Raw genomic sequence first — 23,148 nt, 5'->3', positions numbered from 1 at the left:
CATTGACAAGGACATCTCCAGTTTACATGGGAAACTATTATTTCAGGTTCTTGAGATTATTTACATCACTTTTGAGAAAACGTACATACAGGTCTGATTCAAAACTGTATATCTATTTTTTTAATGCATGTTGAAAGGGCAAAAATATTCCTGAGATACTGTTAACATTATTAAATTTGAAGGCTATTATACAGTGGTATTACTTTAAACTGAGTAAAACGGTATTTTGATAAAAGTTAAGGTCTCCGTTTGTTTCAGAAAGAGCATACTGTCATTTACTTGCTTTTATTATTTATTTATATGCCCTCCGCGGACCATCTCTGCACTGCGTGGGTGATTAGTGGCTCCCTGCACAGTAAGGGCTGCACACACAGGGACAAGACGCACTCGGTTACGATCGGATCTTCCCTGGGCAGGGGGAGGTGATGAACTGTATGCCACTTTTTCATTGGCATACATTAAGTACAATGTTTTATTGCCTACGTGGGGCAGGTCACATACTGGGTGAAGGTGGGCAGTGTGGAGTCCAGCGAGACATGATTAAAGTCCCCTGATATTAGAAGAAGAGCTCTCGGAGATTGCGTTTGCAGTCTGCGGACCACAGAGTCACAGGCTACCTCCACGGATGCTAACGGCTAACGCTAATGCTAACGGCAATGTCTGTGTTGCAGAGTTGTTCTTTCACAGCGATGTGCCCAGAGATACCTCAACCGTCTTTAACAAACACCGCCAGCCCCCCTCCTTTCCTCTCACCGCTGTCTCTCGTCTTGTCCGCCCGCAGCAGCTGGAAGCCGGGCAGTGCCGGGATACTGCCACTGTGACCGGGTTAGCGTCATTAGCTCCTCAATCATATCAGGGAGCGATCTCACATTTAAAGTGATTACAGGAAGGAGAGATGGTGTGTGAGGTGTCCTCGGGAGACATCACCCCCGTTTCTTCCCTCACTGGGGATGTAGGGTCTGTCTGCCGGTAGCGCAGCTGCACGGCGCAGCGCTAACAGCTGATCCCTAATGTAAACAAAGGAGCCATGCCCCGAGTGTCCAAACACGGGTGAAAAAAGTGGAGTAAAAAGAAGAGAAAAGTCAATATAACTAGCACGAAGCGGTAATGCAAGATGGCAGGATCTGATTGCTAAGACATAAGTTTAAGGTTAAGAGAAGTAAAGAGGAAAATAAGAAAGAAGCTCAGCTCATTACCTGTTAGCTGCCATAACAGGTAACACAGTTAAGGTTTCAGAAAAAGTATTCTGTCGTTTGTTTGCTCGATCATGCCTTAAACACATCAAAATGCATAGTGGGATTATAATACAAGTGAATACTGTGACAAGCACTGGTACTGAATAGGCAATCACTTAGCAGCAAGGTGAATCGGTGATGCATTAGTGTGGTCTGCACTTCCTCTTCTTTGATTGGGTGAAATGAGTTGAAAGTAATTGGATGAGGGAACCATGGGGAGTGCCCTGCATAATTTCAACAAAACGCCGTTTTAAACGCCGTTACAGCTGGCAGAGAACGCCGTAAAAAACGCCGTTCAAAGATGCATAAAAACGGCGTTTTGTGCCGAGTAGCGTAAAAAACGGCGTTTCCGTCTGTCTTTGAACGCCGCTTTTTACGTCACTCGGATGGTGCGTTCAGGGCGCCATCCGAGTGGCGGGAAAAGCGGCGTTTGTCGGAACAGAACGCCGTTTTTTTCGGCGTTTTGAATAACTAAACGGCGTTTTTTACGCCATTTCTTAACCAAACGGGTTAGGAAAGTGGCGAATTTTGGCTCTAATGGCTTGCCATTAGACCGCCCCTAGCTGGTCGCGTGCACATTTGCACCTCGACGCGGGACCAACACGAATTGGTCGCGCTTCAAAATATGCAATTTTCACGCGTGTGAAGCGGAAATGTGGGAGGAAGTAGTGCCAGACGGTATGTTTGCAAGATGGCAGCTGTCAATCTAGCGTTTGAAGAGAGAGTCTCCTTCTCTATTTACTGTGGAGAGCAGAGCAGCGGCGTAAAGGATGTCCTCGCCGTACCTGGGTCCATCTGGTCCTCTAGAAGCATGAGCAGTTTGGTGAGTTTCACCACTTGCTCCAGGAGCTGCATATGGATGATGGCCGCTTTCAGCGGTACCACCGTCTTTCCCTTGCCCAGTTTGAGGAGCTGCTGTCCCGCGTGGGTCCCAGCATCGCCCGCCTAAACACCAATGTCTGTCTTCCTGCGGTTAGTAAAAGTGTTTAATACAGTAGTCCTTTATTGATACCTGTGCTAATATATTATATTAGGGGTGCAACAATACTCGTATCGATATTGAACCGTTCGATACAGTGCTTTCGGTTCGGTATGCATATGTATTGAAAAATACACATTTTTTATTTATTTTATCAACTTTTCTTCTGACGATGCTGTCTGTGTCGAGCGCTCAGTGGATCTGCGTTCAACTACTCCGCCTAGGCTGCACTGTCACAGCACAAGCTAGCAAGACAGAAGCTAAGCTCATTGTAACATGGCAACTGCCTCAACGCTACCCGAAATTGAACGGCCCCCACCCTCATTCAGATCTGCCGTTTGGAACTATTTTGGTTTTCATGTGAAGCATGACCCTGATGGTAAGCGCGTCATGGACAAAAGTAAAACAGTATGTCGGATGTGCCACGCAATGCTCAAATGGTGGGAACTAGTGCGTTAGCGCAGTTAGCTCGTTAACGACAGACTGTCTGATGAAGGAAGAACAAACAAATATTATTTGAAATCAAATTTAACTTCCCTTTTCTTTTTTTTTTTACAGAACTCTTAGTTACCACATAGCTGGTTAATGTGCATGACTGTGCATCCTCCCAGCCTGTAACATGCAGTAGGCACGATACATTTTGCTGTGTGTGTTGTATACAATAATGTCACACATCTTAAATGACATCAGGGAAATATTAAAAATAAAAGCTTTATTGCAGTTTGTGCACCCACATAACCACTGGTGTGCTTTCACACACCTGGAAAACTTTTATTTCTCTGATTGTGACTGTGAGAAGAACATTTGGTGTTTTGTCTTTTGACAAGACAGCCACATCCCACTACCACACAAAATGTTGTAGATGTACACTGTGGTTTTAGCTTAGCTGCAGAGGTGGGGCAGAGCATTTCAGAGAGCAGTGCCAGCTTGAGCTGAATGGTACAGCTGCTGCATATCTTCTAATCAGCCATTCCTTTTTACTTAGCAGGCTGAAATTTTGAGACACAGAGACCACAGAGCAGCCACAGCCGTACCAAGCTACACACCTGTCTAAGAAGGAAGTAACCTGAGTTGTTGCTTAGCGTATTGTGGCAGACTGGGTTTGAGCAGCACATGGCTTTTGTTTGTATACAACTGCATGTGAGCTTAGGCTGCTCTCAATTAAGATTATTTCTTCTGAAAGTCATAAATCCCTGCAGCTCAAGAACTTTGGATACGGACCCAAGATCTCTGGGAGTATCCCCAAAGCATCAGAGTTTTCCACATTAATGCACATGGAACAACAGTAGTACCCTAAGCCTTTCCACAAAGTCATAGTTTTGCTGCCATTTGGAGCACACCAGCTTTAAAGCAAGGAAGAACACACAGAACCTTCATGGTTGTTGTGATGGAGGACATGCAGAAGGGCGATGTGACAGTGGAGGATGGGTGAGATGGAGGCAGATGTCCCACTATGTTGATTCCTAAATGGAGTGGCTGGAAAAAAAAGCTGCCGTTTCATTACCTGCGTGAAGTAACTACAATATGGCAACACACAGATGTTACAGATGGTTCTGAAATCCCCAAAATAATAAAGAAGTTTTACAGACATTCGGACTTGCTTAAAGTGAACATTTCACTTCTCAAATGTTGCAGTGTGGAAGGGAAACATCTCCAAACATTTATGTAATATAGCCAAAAAATAACTGAATGAAATAACTGTCCATACTTCCCAATCATTACATATTAACTATGCTTCTTTAATACATCCCAGCCTTCATTTATCAGAAGCCAAAATTGGCTTTTGTGTAGGTCTAAGTCCAACAATCAGAGACTCATAGTGGATCATCTGGTTGAGGCACCTTGACCTTAACAGTATTTCTTCATCTTACGGTATGTTATATATTCCTTAATACTTATGATACTCTGATGATGAGCAGGAATGTGAACCGTGAGACCAGTTGAAAATCTACTGCTATTGTCTGTTGTCAACTTTTGTAAAAGGTGATTTGATTTACATCTACATTATTTACAAAATATTGAGGTAAACTAGGTTATATGCTTTAAAAAAATGTAATTTTTAAAAAAACAGACATTGTGTCTTTGTTAGTAAAGCACAGAAATGAGTTGGGTTTTTTTTTATTGCTGTCTTATTCTTCATTGTCAGATTGCGCATGGCAATCTGCTTTTTGCTTTTAAATGGTAAATCTGAGTCATTTTAAAGAAGTTATTGACATACTTGTACTGTATTTTTTCTCATGAACACATTTGCATCGAGATTTACTGTTTGCTGCTACAACTACACATGTTTCTTTTCCAAATATTTATTTATAAGTGACTTATGTATGTATGTATGTATATATATGTATATATTGTACTATTCTTAGTTAGCGTATTGTCTGTCTTGTCTTAATGTTGGTTTAAAATGGAGCACTGTAACAAAAAATAATTTCCCCCAGGGATCAATAAAGTATTCTGATTCTGATTCTGATTCTGATTCTGAAAAGCTAAACACAACTTCACTATCTAAAACTGAAACCAGTGATTTTATCCTACAAGATGCGCTAATCATCAGTCCAGACCATACATACAGGAAACACTACTCACTGTCTCTTTTATCTGTGTGTGTGTAAATAGAGAGAGAGCATTAGAAACACAAGCAGTTTATGCTGCCACTGCTGCAGAGATGATGCGACTGTGTTGGGCCCTAGTACTGATTTTTTCTTATTCCACTTCAGGTATGTTCATTTACTTTCCTATTCTGAGGTTTTCATTTTGTTTATGTCTGCATGAAATAACACTAGCTGAGAGAGGACTTTTTTACCATTTCTTAATTTGTTTCTGGTTTAAATTAATGTCACATTACATTTTGATATGTGTCTAAAGTGCTTCCAGAACAACTGGTATTCAGCCACTGTTAATGCAGGTGTCTTTGACATGTCTTTAATCAGAGACTTTGTCTCTTTTATAACAGAAGGCACTATAATCATCACAGAGCCTGGTGAGAGCATCACTTTGAAGTGTTCCTCAGAAGAATGCCCCAAAAACAATGGTCGATATGTTGGGATGTATCTGTATCATAGGTTTACTGAACAGAATGAGGTGTATTACTATAGAAACCATGTAAACAGCAAAGTCGCTGTGCGATCGAGATACAAAGGCAGGATTGAGTCAAACGGAGCTCCCATGAACCACAGCATCACCATGACCAATCTGACTGTGGATGATTCTGGTGTCTACACTTGTGTCTACAAAGAATCAGTAGACAAAAGTGTTGAGTGCAAAGTCTACACAGTTTTTGTAAGAGGTGAGTGTTTTCTTCCATTTAACTCCAAAATCTTGTCCAGTAACTAAAAGACTTTAGAGGGGCTAAAGACAGTGTACTGTAAATGTACAGTACACAGTTACAAATTCAGGATGTGATTTTTACATTACGAAGTAGCAACAGTATAGGAAGTTGGTTTATATTTACCTACACAGTGGTGACATTACACATGGATGTGGTTATTTGGGCTCCAGGAAAGTCAGCTTTTTATAACCCTAAACTCCAATATGTAGTATTTTTATGAAGTATTTAGGCAGGATAGCACTCTATAAACACCACTGTTGCTGAAAAATATATTTAAGAAAGTTATTGTACCAGCAACAACTGTTTCAGTTTAATACTTTTGCACTTCTGAATCTGTAAAATATAACCTCATTTTAAAAAAAAAAAGTTCACTGTAAAATGTTACTAAAAACAGCACACAGTGATTTCCAAATCTCATAAACCCACATTTTATTCATAACAGAATATTTAAACTGAAAATATATACAATTTAAAGAAAAAAATTAGGTCAACACATCTACAAAACATTAGGACAGGGTCACATTTAGTACTGTGCAGCATACCTACTTTTTTTTTAAACAACAGATCAGTTGCTGGACTTTTAGGAAAGTAATGTCCCATTTTTGTCCAATAGCACTCTAGCTGCTCAACAGTCCAGGGTCTTCCTTGCCATGTTTTTCTTTTTATGATGCACCAAATGTTTTCAGTTGGTGAAAGTTTGGAATACAGGCTGAAGAGCTCGGCGCCGTGTTGTCCAGATTGGAACCTACTGTTTGTTGCTCTAAAACCTGCATATACCTTTCAAAATCGATGGTGCCAAATGTACAGGCTTTCAGTTCCACAGGCACTAATGCATCCTCACTAATGGTCCCTCTCTTCTTTAGTCTGAAAGAGTCCAAGTTTTCCAAGAAGTATTTCAAATTTCGGGTTTTTTGTCCACAGAACAGTTTTCGACTTCATTTAAAACTAACTTTGGCCCAGAGAAGATGGCACTGTTTCTAGATCACATACACATATGGCTTCTTTGCATGATAAAGCTTTAACCTCCTTTTGAGGATGGCATGGTCAACTAACACAGGCAGTGATTTATGGCTGTGTTCCTGAAACCATGCAATGATTTCCAAGGTAAAATCATACCTGTTTTTACTGAACTACCACCTGAAGGCCCAAAGATCACTGGCATCCAATACTAATTCTCTGAATCTTTTGATATTATGTAATACAGATGATGAGATATTCAGTCTTAATGGTTTTACATTGAGGAACATTATAGTTTTTACCAATTAATGGCCCTCTGCCCATCTTTACTTCTTAGAAACTCTGCCTCGCTACAATGCTCTTTTTGTACTTTGTTATAACGCTGACTTCCTGCCAATTAACCTAATTAGCAAGAGGTGAAGTGTTCCTGCAGGGCTTTGTTTTTGCTACTACTTTATTTTACAGTCTTTTTTTGCCCTCCACCATCATTTTGAGACAAACTGCTGCCATCAAATGAAAAATGACTTAATATTTTTCATGAAAAAGTAAAATTTCACAATTTAAATATTTGACATGTTTTCTGTGTTTATGAGATTTGCAGATCATTACATTCAGTTTTAATTTACACTTTACACAACTTCTTTGGTCGTATACAAACACAGGGCTCCTGTTTAATGTGTCTTCTATATGTTTCATTACTCCAGCTTGTAAATGATGTGACCTAATCCACTTTTCTTGTCAAGGTGACATATACAAAAAATACCAATTTTCTGTTGTCCTTCCTGACTATGAAGGGTTTTGTATCAAAAAATTTTTTGCTGTTAAAGTACAGTTAAAGCTATTCTAAATTTGTATTTACATTTTTTTCCATACAGAAATAACAAACAAACCTAACAGAGAGCTCCAGACGACCACAGAGAAGAGACGTCTACCTGGTGGTAATCGTGAGCATAATACTACCGAGCATCCCAAAGGTCAGTTTGATTCTCTCAACTAACAGCCTGTCTGTTAACTCCCAGTGCTGTTATCAGCCAAGTGAGGTGCACTGCATACAGATGCTTCCATTGCCACAAATTAGCTTGCACACTTTATGAAGCTATAAAAAAAAGAAGTAGCAATAACAAAGAAAACGATTTTATGTTAAGTTTTACAATTGTGATATCTCTTATGGTTGTGGTCTTCAGTAGGGCTGAACTCAACTTACAGTAGATATAAAACACAATAGACCATAATTCACAATTACTGATGTGCCATTTGGGCTTGGTGACACCCTCAACAGTAATGCTGAATAAAAGTAATATAAAAGGCTATTGTTTTTTTTTAAACAAACAGTGACAACACAGATTTTAATTACTTTTAATTACTTTTCCTCTTCCTATATGATATACAAAGAGAAGAGCAATCTTCCTTTTATTTTTAGATGAGCTCTTCTTGAGTTTTCTTTTGGAGAATTCTGTATTACATTGCAAATTTAAAGTTAGAACAGTGTAATTAAAGGAGTGCACCAGGATGGTAAACTTCTTATGTAGCTGAATGAAGACATCACTTGTGTTTCCCTGTATTTCACACAGAACCATGTTCCAGACAAAAAGCGCTCTTGTCCACTGCAGAGGAGAGACATCTACCTCTGGTGTTAATCATCAGTATTTCCACCATCATCCTGCTGTTCATCATAATCTTAATCCTACTGATGATCCAGAAGGTGAGTTCAGTTCTTTCTACTTAAAGCTTTCTATGTAAGGTACTGTTATGTAATCCAGCCCTGCAGCTATGGTGTGCAGCAGTGGTTATCTTCTGTCTGCAGACATGTAAATGTACACATTTATTAGCCTCACCGCAACCAAGTATGACTGCTGTAAACACTGTAAACGCTCTTGCGCTGACTTGCTGATTATATCAGAAACCACTGAATTATCTGTTTGGATCTTGAAGTGCAGCTGTGAAAGGGCTGCAGCTCCTTGGAAAGTGCATCACACTGTTCACGTCTTTCGCTCTGTTAGCTCAAGATGAAAATAATTTTTCTTTGTTACAAAACCCAACGTTAATAATACACTAACACACCTGTCCTCTGTAAACTCCACTTCTTAAGAACTCCACTTGGCTTTGTACCCACTGTGAGCACTGTTTTATTGTTTTACCATGTGTCAAATCATTTGTCAAAAATGAAAACTTTCTAGAAGTTAACTGGATGTACTTTTTTGAAATCTGCTTAAACCATCATACTATTTATACAGAAAACTGATACAGTGGTATTTTACTATTGACAGGCGAGAAAAATGAAAAGCCATGAAAGAAAAGCAAGACCTTCCCTGCAAGGATCCAATGATTATGTGTATGAAGTTATGATGAAGACCAACAGGTGCCCAGCAGCAGCTCCAGAGCAGCCAACACAAAACCCCTATGAGCTTGTTTAGATATGTAGTCGAATATTATTCACTTCTGGAGGGTTTCTTTTGAAGCTGTTGATGGGGTGTTTTTTCTTCTTCTTTTGTTTCACTGCTTTTGGTTGATTTTTGTTTTTGAAGTGATATAAATCACAATGATGCACTCAAAGTGACCATTCATAGTGTTGCATTGCCTCTGTTCCCTGATTATTCGAGACTTGAGAGGGCATTTGAAAAAAGCATAAATATATATTGTGATATCATAGGGATAGGTTTGGGTTGTTGCTTGTGTGGACCTAGACCTCAGACACCATAATAAACATCAGCAGCCTGATTATTCATCTGTTAGTTTAGCACAAATGAACACGTGGTGAGTGTTTCTTGTTTATGTATTATAACTTGGAGGGTGCATGCGAGGACATGTGAAACACACTTGTGGCCAAAAACCACCGAAGATGGGTGGGAGGGTGGGGATGGGGATGAGTGGTTTATATTTCTACATGCAGATATCTCACATGGTTTATTAATGTTGATTTGATAACAGTCGCATATAAATAACTGATGTAATTAGAGTTCTGAAAGTGGAGATGAGACTGGATGATAACTGGTTAGACTGTTTATTGGTAAATGGCCTGTATTTGTATAGCGCTTTTACTAGTCCCCCTAGGGACCCCAAAGCGCTTTACACACCCAGTCATTTATTAGAATGGAAATAACAGACATGTTTTGAAACAGTTGTAGTTTTGTTTGTTTGTTTGTTTCTTGGCTTGTATGCTTTATTATTGTTAATTCCAAACCTTCTCCATAATTTGTGCTCTGTGCTCTGGAATATAAGAACAGTAATCTGAGGTATATAATAAAAAAAACATTCAATGAAAAATATTCAATGAAACACACACACACACACACACACACACACATACAAACAGTATATCTGGTTTAAGTAAATGCTGCAAGATCTTTATTGTTCAAAGGGGAGAGTGTACAGTATGTTCTGGATTAAACTCATTTGTCATTGCTGTCAATAAAAACCTGCATTATGTGGTGCTTGCACTTTCATAGAGTGAAATTTGTTTTGATTTAGGGTTTTGTGAGCATATTTCCTAGGCATTGTTTCCCCACTTTTTCAGGTTACTGGGCTATTTTCAGCAGTGTCTTCTTCATATCACCTGCACTGAGAGGAATGTTTGCTTTGAGAGGAGACTTTGTCAGGAGTTGTACCTTGATAGAGTGGTGAGATTTTCAGTACGAGTCCCAGATGGGTTTAAGGTGAGGGTGGAATTACATCAGTGATTGACTCTGAGCTTCTTCTTGTTTGCAATAGTGGTGGGTAGGTTTACTGATGGGGTCAGGCTGGAGTCTCCATGAACTGATGTTTGCAAGCGACATTGTGAAAGCAGGGAGCAGGTGGATGTGTGCTCTGGAGAGAAGAGGTATAAAAGTCAGTAGAAGGAAGACAGAATACTTGTGAATGAGTGGGAGAAAGGTGTAACAACAGAGCTGCAGAAGTATAAGTAGTGAAGGTAGCTGTGTTATGTATCTGGTGCGTGCCATTCAAAACAACGGGCAATCCAGAGAGGTGAAGAAAATAATGCAGGCAGGTTGGAGTGTGTGAAGACCACTGTGAAGGGTGATTTGTGACAAAGGGATAGCATGAGGAGTGAATGTGAGACCTGCTATGGTTTGGTTTTACTGACACAAATTTGGCAAACAGTGTAATTTGTGAATATACATTTTAATGGCAGTCCCAGAGTGAAAAAAAGAATATGACCAATAAAAGCCACGATCTATTTGAACTCTTAGATTATTCATTCATTCATCAGTTAGTTTTGTTTTATTTATTTAGTCTCCTGCAGAGTAAAAGCCAGTCACATGGCTACTGATAGTCTCACTTTTAACCACAAGAGAGCAGCACTTGACAGTTTTTCTATTGTAAAACTCTTCCAGTAGGATCAGCAGGACCGGCACCACAAATACAGGAAGCCTGGATCAGCTCTGTGGTTAAAAGGTTGCAATCTCTGATCCTATGGGTCTTACCCAGAAGGAAATGCACAATTCAGATGGAGCTGATGTGGGTGGGGGGACTCGCCCAGCTCTAAATACGTTGAAGTCGGCACGTCCTCCCTGCTTCCCCTGATGAGATAAGCAAAACCTGAGTAGCCTTGCAGGTCAAATCCTACCAGTCCCACCTGTTATGACAGCTCCCCTCTAGATTGGTGCACTTCTTAATAACATGGTCAATTTTACGGGCCTGGACAGTATTTAAAGGGCTGGAGTAACCTGTAAAAGCTATTTGCACTAATAAGGATAAATACTCGGATTTTTACCTGCACTGCTTAACAAAAGTTTAAAAAGTGAATATCCACCATTTGAACCTATTACAGGATATTTTATTAAAGCAGTTTGGCAGGAAAAAAAGCTAAATGAAATAAAACTAAATAATAATCAGTTAAATCACTTGAACTATGCTTATCCAATCAACCTACTCTGAGCTAATGCTGATTTTGTTTTGATCGTTTGAAGGAGAAAGGCACATCCAGGCCTAGAGATGCACTTATTTCTGTGTTCTGTGTTGACTGGGAATTCAAATGTTCTTGATTCTATAATCCAACATGACAAAAAATGAGTAGAGAAAAAGCCAAAAAAAACCATACAAAACCAATTTGCAGGTTCACTGGTTGGGTTGCAGTTGATTCCTCTGGCATCTCCGCTGGAATTTACGACTGTGGACACCTTAGGTCAAATCTGCAGTACTGCAGGGTCACATTCAAACCTGTTTCATTTGCCCAAATCTGCCTGCAATGCTGTAGCAATTAGCACTGACATGGCATCTCAGATTTGAACAAGTCTAGGGGCAGCTCTGTTTAGAAAAAAAGAAAAACAACACTGCGGGGGGGTTTCCATTCAGTCGTGGTTTATTAGCCACCGAGGGCATTGACTGATTGCAGGGGAGAGTGTAGCCGAGTGGTAAATTAATAATATTTTCCATTTCAGTTAACCAAATATCCATTTAAGGTTCAAAAAGGGGTCTTAAAATGTTTTTCTTTGTTTCCATGTATGGTAAGACAAGAATGTTGTTGGGTAATTTAATGTTATTGCTTGTGCTATTTCTTGGGTTATCTGCATGTTGTGTGCACTTGAAGCTGTTAATTTTATAGGTTTGTGTAGTTGCATATTGTGGTCACTGGGGGGGGGGGGGGGGGCAGTGCTTAAGGGTTAACTGCAGTTTTCCAAAAAAACTTAACAAGAAATGCATCTTGGGACTTCCTGTTTACCTTTCTTTTTGTTGTGGATGTGGAACGGGAATGTTGTGAAGGAGTTAAATTGTTGGTAGGGAATTGTTAAATATGCACATAACTCATTGAAACATATTGTTATAATTGTAGTGCAGTGGCAAAACGTCAGTATTTTAACAAGATGATGTATTTCTTAAATGTATGATGCAAAGGACCTGTATGTGCAGTGTGGAGCGGCCATTTTCTCCATGCAAGGGATAAGCTGCGAGATCGTCTGTGTGCTGCAGTATTGCAAGTGAGCTGAGATTTCTGTGGAATGTAAGTATTTATAAAAATGTATGTAACACTTCCACATTTTTTAAAGGAGCCTTGTGTGATTTAGTTCTTTGTATTTTGTTCTGCACAGACAGGGGCCACTGCCGTATTTTTGTTTTTTGTATTTCATTTCATTTATTTTATTCCTCGTATTGTATTGGCGCATCTTTGTTTAATCGGTTATTCTGTTACTTTGCCACGTTACCTCTCGTGCTGTCGATGTTCAGTACAAGTCCATATGGCCGCTGTTTGACAAAAGTAAAGGTCAAAGGACATTTTTTTACACTGATACTGTAAACTGTTGTTTGTGTGTCAGGTTTCCATACATCGGAAACAGCTGCTGCATCTGTAATTCTGTCCATCTTGAGGAGAGTCCACACTCTACATCAGATCCTTGGCTCACCTATAATGACGCACAGGTGCTGCACACAACTGTATATTGTAGTGATGCAGTATACTGTGTATATTTATACTGGCAGTATGGAAAATGATTATTTGGAAATGCTTAAAATGGAAATGATCATTTACTGTGAGGTGAGGTGTGGTTGGGGTGTGGACAGTGGTTGTGCTTTTGTAACGTTGAGGTATGGACAGCTACACTGTGAGAGCAGCTAAGAAGGTCATTGGAGCCCCTCTCCCCTCCTTATAACACCCGCTTGCTGGAGGACCCCACACAGCCTTCAAACACACTCTTCACCCTGCTGCCTTCTGGAAAGAGGTCCCACAACATCCGGGCCCTCGCTACCAAACTACGGAAAAGTTTCTTCCCACAAGCCGTCAGACCCCTGAACACTCAGTGACTGCACTGGCACACGCACACCTTCACACACGCCACTACCAAGCACTTGTCTGCAGTATCTCACACTCATATACATACATACAGACACCAAGTTACTTTTGCACAATACTCAGCATTTTGCACATTTCCATTGTCTTGTGTCTGTTTCATCCTGTTCTGTCTAGTTTTGCACTGTTTTGTCTTGTTTATTTTTGCAATTTATGCACACTGCACTTTATGTAGTCCTGGGTTTGTCCGTATATGTCATATATAGCACCAGGGTCTCGGAGGAACGCTGTCTCGTTTCACTCTGTACAGCACCTCTGCACGTGGTTAAAATGACAATAAAAGCCACTTGACTTGACCTGTTTTGTGTAGCAGTTGCTTGGAGACGAGCACCATACAGTTCAAATGAGCATACATTCCAAAATATGCAAATTTGCCCCATACATCATAATGATGATGTTTGCTGTTCAGGGTATGAACATTCTATGCTGAAAGTTTATAAATATACAACCTTTGACTGCTTGTTTTCAGTTGAACTTTTGCAAAGCTGAGGAGATTTTGGCTGCGATCACATCAAGTCCAAAGATGTTTAAACTTCTTTTTCACAGAAAGGTAAGTTTGAAGAGACTCGCAGCACATTTCTATGAATATTTTCTTATGGTAAACAAGCATTTTTGAAACTTTTAAGGAAGCTTCTTGGATGATTTCTGTAAAAACTGAATTTTGAATCCAAATGAAGGATTTTGTATTTTCATACCATATACTTTGTTTTATGCCATTACTGATGTTGCTTTTCTTGTTTCTAAACAGAAATCACACAAACAAAACGTGGCAGAGAAGGAAATTCCTTCTACGTCTCATCAGAGGTAAAGAAATGCGCCAGTCTTTAATGCTGCTGGAGATATTTATAGCAGTGGTTGAGTTGGAGCTCTTTTATTTCCCTTTTATTGGTGTTTTGTATTTACATCTTTTTTACTACTTCTAGTCTTGTCTATAATTTATATTGATTCAGAGATTAGCGTTTGAAAATGTAGAGTGTAAATGTACAAAATACATGATTTTGTTCCATTACAGTTATTAATTTTTATCTGCAATCTCCAGCATGTACTCCTTGTTAAAAATTTGCACTTTGAAAAATAACATTTACACTTTTGTCCTCATCAGCATCCCGGATGCTCCTGTTACTGAAAATGGTCAAAAGAAGAGAAAATGGAGACACCTCTGCTGTTCCTCGGTTTGCTTTTACACAAAACATATGAAATGCACATTCTCTTTAAATTGCACTTGTTAATTTAAAGTGACTTTACTTTTTTAATAAACGTATGTTTGTTCGTCCTCTGCAGCAAACTGACAGCGATGCAGAGGCAGAGAGCAACACTGTGAAGACACAAAAAAAGTGTCGCTGGTTTCTTTTTAAATTCTGGAAGGTATGTTTTATGGAAAGAGTCACTGTCATCAAGCATTTACTCATCACAGTTAAATGAGAAGAATTAAGAGCAATTTAGCACACAGCCATGTCCTCAAATTAAGTTCAAAGATGTTTAAACGTTTTTTTTTTCACAGAAAGGTAAGTTCGAAGAGACTTGCAGGATGTTTCTCTAAATATTTTTTATGGTGAATAAGCATTTTTGAAGCTTCATGGATGATTTCTGTAAAAACTGAATTTTGATCAGAACCAAATGAAGGATTTTGTATTTCATAGGACAAACTTTAAAACTCAATTTAAGGCATGAATAAATTGTTTTTATTTTATTTAAAGATATTCCTATATCTGCTTCATGAGCTGACAGCTCACTAAAGTGATAAATAATATGAAATAATACCAAATTCTCTAACTGGACACTTTTCATGGAGAGACCCACTTGGTATGTTTGTTTTATGCCATTACTGATGTTGGTTTTCTTGTTTCTAAACAGAAATTACACAAACAAAACGTGGCAGAGAAGGAAATTCCTTCTACGTCTCATCAGAGGTAAAGAAATGCGCCAGTCTTTAATGCTGCTGGAGATATTTATAGCAGTGGTTGAGTTGGAGCTCTTTTATTTCCCTTTTATTGGCATTTTTCTTCCACCTTGTGTATTTACATCTTTTTTACTCCTTCTAGTCTTGTCTATTATTTATATGGATGCAGAGATTAGCGTTTGAAAATGTAGAGTGTAAATGTATAAAATACATGATTTTGTTCATGTTGGTATTCCATTACAGTTATTCACTTTTATTAGCAATCTGTATTAGCAAAATGTACTCCTTCTTATAAATTTCCACAACATTTACACTTTTGTCCTCATCAGCATCCCGGATGCTTCTGTTGCTGCCACACCAGCTAACCCTGAAAATGGCCAAAAGAAGAGAAAATGGAGACACATCTTCTGCTGTTCCTCGGTTTGCTTTTACACAAAACATATGAAATACACATTCTCTTTAAAATGTACTTTTTAATAAACTTATGTTTGTTCGTCCTCTGCAGCAAACTGACAGCGATGCAGAGGCAGAGAGCAACACTGTGAAGACTCTTTTTAAATCCGGGAAGGTATGTTTTATGGAAAGAGTCACTGTCATCAAGCATTTACTCATCACAGTTAAATGAGAGCAATTAAGAGCAATGAGGCACACAGCTATGTCCTATATATTTATATCAGGTAAGAAGCACCACGGAAACGATCCCAGCAGACCTGAGTTGGGACACTTGGATTATGGAGCTTCTGGACCAAGAGAGTGGATGGGAGCATGTGTTTAACAGGTAAGAGAAAGACGTCCTCCAAAATGTTTCAACTTCAAAGCTCATGCATCCATGCACATACACTGCTCAGCATCCTGACATCTTTCCTAATTTTGTGTTTGTGTTTTTACCTTTTTGGAGCAGTGTAGCATGCGGTGGAGAAATAATAGAAAGTCAAACTGGGACTATAGACTGCTTCGGGTGAGTACACGTGGTGCACAAAGACCAAAGCTCACTTTGTCAAAGTGGAGAAAATGAATTCTTTTACACTGATACTGTAAACGTTGTGCGTGTGTGTCAGGTTTCCAAACATCGGAAACACCTGCTACATGAACTCCTGCCTGCAGAGCCTCCTCAACATTGAGGAGTTCATAAGAGACATCAGGCGTCAGGAGGTTTTGTGGAGCACAGATCCAGAAGCTCAGCTCTTAAGGTGCGCTACGTCAACCTTCTACTTTCTTCAAAAACCTGAAGAACAAAGAGATCTAACAGCAGAAATGTCTGTTTACCCTTTCCTTTCTACAGAAGGCTCATTGATGTCAGGGACTGTCATGAGTCAACAGATTATGGCCTTAAAGATCACCACCTAAGAGCTTTTAAGAAGGCATTCAGCAGTCAAGCTCCTGAATACACCGGCAGTGCACAGAAAGTGCGTCAGCTATTTGGACATTTTGTTTTTTTGCTTTACCTTCTGATTTTGATGTACTGTTTTAAATCTCTCTGCTTTTCTTTCAGGACGCTCATGAATTCCTAACATTGTTCCTCAATGAGGTCAAAAGGCTCGCACCTCACCTGGAGAGGAACGCAGCTCTCCTGGGCCAAAGTTATACCTGCCCAGTAGAAGAGCATCACATTTTTAAAATGGAAAACATGAGGACATGCAAGAGGTAAGCCTGTCTTTCAGAAACGCAGAGCTGGTTGCAATATTTTCATATACCTCTTTTCCACCTACCTGATCTTTACTTTAACTACGTTACTCCTGAAATGTGTAGCTGTGGTCACCAATCATCACAGCACGAGGACTTCACCAGCTTGTCTCTTGACCTTGTTCCAGAGGGGTCTATTATAAACATGTTAGAGACATACTTGAAGGTAAGATCACAAATTCCAATAGAGTTGTAGTGTCAGCGATCTTAACACACCTTTTTTGTTAGTGTTTGTGCGTATGTGTGTGTGCATATGTTGAGATTTCTTTCTACCATAAAGCCTGTTTTCTCTGTGCTGTTGTTCAGGAACAAGAAATAGAATTTCGCTGTGATTGTGGAGGGACGGCCTCAGAACTGAAGTCGTCTTTTGATACACTGCCAAGGTGAGTAAGGTCACATCAGAAGTGATCGACTGACCAGGTTTCCAAACTGTGGCGCATCAAATATCAGAGTTTTTCGAGACAATACTTGAGCAGTCGTTTTCTCCCATCTTCTGTTTGTGTTTGACACTCATTCTTCTTATTTTCTACCTTGTTTGTGTTTTTTTTTTCTTTTCTGCCAGAGTCCTGATCTTGCATCTGAAGAGGTTTGGCTTTACACAAACCTACAACATTAAGAAGGTGGATGACCCCGTCAGGCTGCAGAGGGACTTGGTGGTGCCATCCAATCAGGTAAAAAGAGACTGCAGAACGTCTCAGGCTACGTCCACACTAGCCCTGATAGATTTGAAAACTCCGTGTCCACACTAGTGTTTTCAGTCATTTTCAAATAGTTGTGCGTCTGCATTGAAACGGCCGAAAACGCTTACGTTCCAGTCCTGCGCATGCGCAAAAGTGAGTGAGGATTACAGAATTTGAAGAAAAGCTATCCGGAGCATGTACAAACTGATATTAATCTTTTTTAGGGCTGTCAAAGTTGAGAACAATCAAAACAACCGCTGTATAATGCACTCGGCTATCTTTGTTTAATTGCTCACATGACTGCATCACATGACTAAAATGCATCATCGTTTTAGAAAGTCTGCGTTTTCGAGAGCGTTTTCAAGATGCTGTGTTTTTCCTTGAGGAAAACGCCATCTCAGTGTGGACGGGAGGTCAAAGCGGAGAGAAAACGATGTGTTTTCAAACGAAAACGCATTAGTGTGGACGTAGCCTCAGCAAATCAGCTTAATTATGGCTCTGATGTGAGACTTTGTGAAACTAACACTCTTTGGATTTGTTCCTTCTCAGGGTGGTGGCTGTTATAGTCTTGTCAGCATCATCAATCATTATGGAGGCACAGAGTCAGGTAAAACAACAGACTTGTTACAAACAGAAAATGAAAACTTTCTACTTTTCAGTGAAGGACTCACACACAAAAGCTTTTGATGTTCTAAGACGCACTAAGTCAAAATCACTGTTTGCTTGAATCAGCTGACTTCCAGAAGTTGGATTCATTTGTCTTAATGTGATTTCAGGACACTACATCTGTAGTTCTGTCCATCCTGAGGAGAGTCAGCACTCTACATCAGATCGCTGGCTCACCTATAATGACGCACAGGTGCTCCACACAACCGGATCGGCAGCTTGTGAGGAACAGCAGCACTCGGCCTACATGCTGTTTTACAAGAGAAACGTAAGAAGACACAGCATCTCATCCTGAAGTGAGAGAATTTTTAAATGTCCTGTTACCTTGTTAACCAGTTTTGTCTTCATTCTCAGTTCTGAAACAGGAAATGGAAGGAAGGTCATCATCATGCTGAGAAGAAACAACACTCGTCCCAGCCCACCATCGCACACTGGAGGACAAGTACTGGTAAGTATTGCCCTCAGGAGGAAGGGTCCTCCCAGAGAGCCTGGTCCTCCCAAGATTTCTTCCTCCAGGAGGGAGTTTTTTCTTGCCACCGTCGCCCCACATTCACTGGTCTCATCAGCAGGGACATTTTTAACATCCTAAGACCTGAACTCTTTCATGGCATGCATTTTTAATTTCTCTGTGCCATTTGGGTTGATTGGGACCTGATGAATGTGAAAACAAAGACATCAGATTCGGACTATCTTTTTTTTGTTTCTCAAAAAAATGAGATCCACATATGAGGACATTCATTTTAAAGTTCGATTGAACAGGGGCAGTGTAATGTCCTCCCTCATAAGTGGATATCAGGTTTTTGAAGAGCAAAATTTTGTATTTTGGTCTCATAAATCTTATGTCCACATATGTGGACACCAGGTCCTAGGAGGTTAAAACAAAATCTACTAGTAGTGCAGCACTACTAGAGATCGTCCTTTTCTAGACCAGTGTTTGGCTTGCTCTCTGGAACAACAAATTAGTGCTGTCAGCGTAAACGTCATTAGTTAACTAATGACGTTAACGCTGACAGCACTAATTTGTTGTTATTATTATTAATATTATTATTAATTTATTTGTAAAATAAATTACATTTAAAAAAACAAAGAAACAATTTGATTCTTTATGTTATTTTGTTTTATTAAAATCAAAATAACAACAAAACAAAAATAACTAATAAAAAAAATATTAAAAGTATTCAGCAGTGTTTTGTGAAATTTGTAATGAGCCTTAGTTAAGTTGATGTCACAGAAGTTTCTGAATCATTTAGATTGTTCAACAAACTGATTCACTCAGGTAAAGATGGTAAGCTGGAGCAATGGTACGCTTGGAGTTCAGTTTAAGTTTTCAGACAAACATTCACTCGATCAGTTGCAGCTTCTGCTTTTAAATAAATGATTTAGCTGCAAATGTTTAGCTGCAGGTAGCAAAGTCCAAAAGTGACAACATTTCCACTGCAGTCTCTCCAGAAATGGCTTATAAACTTTTGACCAAATTAGACATTTATCCTTGGATCATTGACAACCCTGTAGGGTGAAAATCTTTAATTGTACCTTTTATAACATTTTAACAAGTTACTGTCTCCTGCTGCATGTTTCCTGTTTTGGCTGAACTTCATCAGCAAAGCCCTCAAAGCAGCATATGAAAGAAAGTCATCTTTCATTGTTGTCTCCAGCGTGTTAAAAGAGAGATCGAGCTCAGTGATGAGTTTTGAAGCAGCTGCAGGGACTTCTCGAAGGTTTTGGCTCAAACAGTCGCAGGATGTTGTTCACAGTGGTGACACTGTTGACTGGTGATTGACAAGCACTGAGATACTAACATGACAAACACAAGAAACATCATGACTTATTCTCCTGAGTGCCTGCAAAACACAAACACAAAATCAAACTCAAAGCTTTTCTCTCAGGTGCTGGTGTGGCACAATCTAATGATAAGAAAGGTCATGCTTACAGCTTTTGGAGCACAGCTGCACAAAATAACAGCTTTTGGAGCACAAAATGCATTACAGGTAAACCCAGTACCCAAACATGTTAACAAGGATAAAGAAAAAACCTGAAACAAAAGCAGGTAGTGTGGTGATTTATGTTGTGAGGATGCTTTCACTCCCATCAAAGTCGCCCAGTGTTGAGAACCCAAATGAGCCCAAAAACCTCAAGTGGCTGCAACCAACAGCGAACGTCAAGAAGTGGATACTTGCATGTTGAGCCAGAAACATGCAGAAAACCCAAAAGAGGCAAGACAGCACACCTTGGTGCCACTCAGGCAGTACGAACACCTGGAAAGAGGAGCCCACAGTTCAGACCCAAGGACACTGGTAAGGACACCAGCCAGCCAGTTATAAGTCTAGTTTTAATTTTCATTTTAGTTAGTGTTATGGCCTGTCTAAGGGTGGCCAGACCATAATATAAGGGTGATCCACCCCTGTCTGACCCCAAGCAGCACATCACACAACCAGTACAATTTTGATGGTGATTTTTTTTCACAGTGATTGAATTCTAACAAAGGAAAGGAGTGAACTACAGCTTCGGGGTGGACCCCAAAACAACAAACAAAAGGGACCGTATCTAAAGGATGTACAAAACTTATTTATGAAAAGAATAAAACCAAATAACAATGTCTTATCTCCCTAACTAACAAAAACATGAGAAAAGGGTAATCGAATAGAGTGAACTATAGACTGTATAAAAGATAGGACCATTGCAACTTTACTGCAGCACTTCACCCTTTCACATAGTCCCAGCTCTTCTCTGTCATGTTTTATGGTGCTGCAAATGTCTTCAGTTGGTGAAAGGTCTGGGCTGCTGGTGTCTTGTTGTGCTTGCTATGCATCCCTGACTCGTTTCTTCTTTCTTTTTTTTTCTTTTTTTTTAATGTATTTATTTATGCAAGTTTCAAAATTTTTTTACACATTCACAAACAGCGGGACAGAAGAACACAGACAATAAAGACAATAACAACCAAAAAACAAACAAACAAACAAACAAAAAAAACAGAGCAACAAACCACACAACAGGGTACAAGGCCAGCACTTATTAAAAACAGCAGAGAAGCAAACAAAGCAACTGGTATACATGTCAAACAACTCACAATCTAGTGAGTCCAATCCACAAGATCAAATCCAAAGATCGCTAGGAGGAGCTGATAACAATCATGCAAAAACAGTTATGGGCAACAGCTCAGAATGAAAGCAGTTAAAACAATGTGGTCAGGACCCAGGGCGTGGACTGTCCTTCTTAATGTGGTCTATAAAGGGCCCCCATATCTTCCTGAACTTCTCCATGGAATCAGACGTAGAGAACCGAATTTCTTCCAGGTATAGACAGGAGACCATCTCCTCGAGCCACCTCTTGAAGCAGGGAGGGGAGGCAGATTTCCACTCCCCCAGAATCAAACGTTTGGCAATCACCATACCAAACATGAGGGCCTGTTGAACAGCAAAGGGAAGTGCCAAGGAGTCGCCGGAGCAGCCCAGGATCACCATAAGACAGTCAGGATACAGTTGCCTATCATAAACAGTGCTATAGAAACTAAAAATACTAGTCCAAAAGGCTGTAAGCGTAGAACAGGACCAAAAAAGATGCCCAAGAGTACCGTCCACAAGTTTACATTTATCACATTTGGGGGAAACGTTAGGAAAAATCTTGTTCAATTTGGTTTTGGAATAGTGCAGTCTATGGACAACCTTAAATTGAATTAACTGAAGCCGGGCGTTAACAGAGCATAGTTTTATCCGACTTAACACTTCAGCCCATAGATCGTCAGAGATAACCAAACCAGTGTCCCTTGTCCAAGCCTCTTTAATATGGCAAGAGGGGGCTGCCGAAGAAAAAAGGTTGACAAGCCGAGAAATTAAGTGTTTTGAGGTGGGAGGTTCGTTCATCATATTGTAAAAGACATGCTGTATGGGGATGGTATCTAAATTTGAGAATGCTTGCTTGACATAATTCCTAATTTGTAAGTACCGAAAAAAATGACTTGTAGGGAGATTGTACTTTGTCTGAAGCTGAGCAAAAGAGGCAAAATGATTGTCAATATAAAGATCCTTTATAGCAATTAACCCTTTGACAGGCCATTGTTTGAAAGCAGCATCCATTGTACTAGGCGTAAAGCTAGGACTGTGGCAGATCGGGGCAAAAGTTGACACTACCGGGAGGTTCAAGATTCTCTTAATTTGATTCAATATTTTTACGGAGTTGCAAAGAATAAAGTCATCACATGCACTTTTAATAACCGATTTTGAAAATAAGATAGCTGGCAAGGATGCTCCAGTGTGCTCGATAGCAGTGCTAAGCTCCAATTCGAGCCATTTAGGGCTGGACCTGCATCCCACAGCATCACCAACTATAGGCAGATTCCAGAAGACCCAGGCTCTGGCATTACAGGCCCAGTAATAATGTCTGAAAACTGGAAGGCCCAGACCACCCTCGTCCGAGGGCTTTTGCAAGTGAGACTTCGAGATGCGGGGGGGCTTGTAGGCCCAAACGAAAGGCATGATAATGGCATCCAACGCTTTGAAAAAGGAAGACCTGAGAAAAATAGGAACGTTCTGGAATAGGTACATGAATTTAGGGAGCACAACCATTTTGATTATATTGATACGGCCAATCATTGAAAGTGGGAGAAGTTTCCACCTATCTATCATACACTTGAGCTCATCAGTTAGAACCGAATAATTAAGCCTGAAGAGGAGTTTTGAGTTCCTAGGGATGTTAATCCCAGGTATGAAAAGTAATCCTGGGAGACCTTAAAGGGCAAACTAGACAGGAAATCAGGGCCCAGACCAGACGACAGCGGCATAAGAACAGACTTCTTCCAATTTATGGTGAACCCTGATAGGTGGCCAAAGCTGTCAATCAGCTTAAGAAGTGGAGGAAGGGAGATCTTTAAATCTGAAAGAGCCAATATGATATCATCTGCATACAGACCGATGGTGTACTCTGACGTGCCACAATTTATACC

The 23,148-nt window shown here is 39.9% G+C and overlaps 2 protein-coding genes across 5 annotated transcripts; both read left to right on the top strand.

The window, feature by feature from the left end:
• The first annotated feature begins 2,066 nt into the window (after positions 1–2,066).
• Positions 2,067–9,327, top strand: LOC113023260 (uncharacterized). The gene is made up of 6 exons (XM_026169285.1): positions 2,067–2,207; positions 4,831–4,931; positions 5,168–5,500; positions 7,375–7,473; positions 8,071–8,201; positions 8,767–9,327. The coding sequence occupies exons 1-6, from the start codon at positions 2,191–2,193 to the stop codon at positions 8,911–8,913; spliced, it is 828 nt and encodes a 275-aa protein (XP_026025070.1). The 5' UTR covers positions 2,067–2,190; the 3' UTR covers positions 8,914–9,327.
• A 4,045-nt stretch (positions 9,328–13,372) lies between these two features.
• Positions 13,373–18,844, top strand: LOC113024014 (ubiquitin carboxyl-terminal hydrolase 37-like). Of its 4 annotated transcripts, none has more exons than XM_026170568.1 (18): positions 13,375–13,830; positions 14,029–14,084; positions 14,383–14,452; positions 14,562–14,645; positions 15,135–15,190; positions 15,510–15,600; positions 15,686–15,748; positions 15,858–15,958; positions 16,079–16,138; positions 16,239–16,370; positions 16,463–16,586; positions 16,673–16,824; positions 16,930–17,029; positions 17,170–17,246; positions 17,426–17,534; positions 18,093–18,150; positions 18,320–18,477; positions 18,564–18,844. In XM_026170568.1, exons 1-18 carry the CDS (start codon positions 13,804–13,806, stop codon positions 18,567–18,569), a joined length of 1,524 nt encoding a protein of 507 aa, XP_026026353.1. In that variant the 5' UTR covers positions 13,375–13,803; the 3' UTR covers positions 18,570–18,844. The 4 variants fall into 4 exon arrangements, with proteins under 4 accessions (XP_026026355.1, XP_026026353.1, XP_026026354.1 ...); XM_026170569.1 differs by having other exon boundaries at positions 13,376–13,830; positions 16,082–16,138; XM_026170570.1 differs by lacking the exons at positions 14,029–14,084; positions 14,383–14,452; positions 14,562–14,645 and having other exon boundaries at positions 13,373–13,830.
• The last annotated feature ends 4,304 nt before the right edge of the window (positions 18,845–23,148 follow it).

This window comes from Astatotilapia calliptera, chromosome 6, assembly GCF_900246225.1.
Source record: "Astatotilapia calliptera chromosome 6, fAstCal1.2, whole genome shotgun sequence".
NCBI classification, from domain to species: Eukaryota; Metazoa; Chordata; class Actinopteri; order Cichliformes; family Cichlidae; genus Astatotilapia; species Astatotilapia calliptera.
The sequence above is the reverse complement of the archived record's forward strand: the minus strand, read 5'-3'. Positions and strand labels throughout refer to the sequence as shown.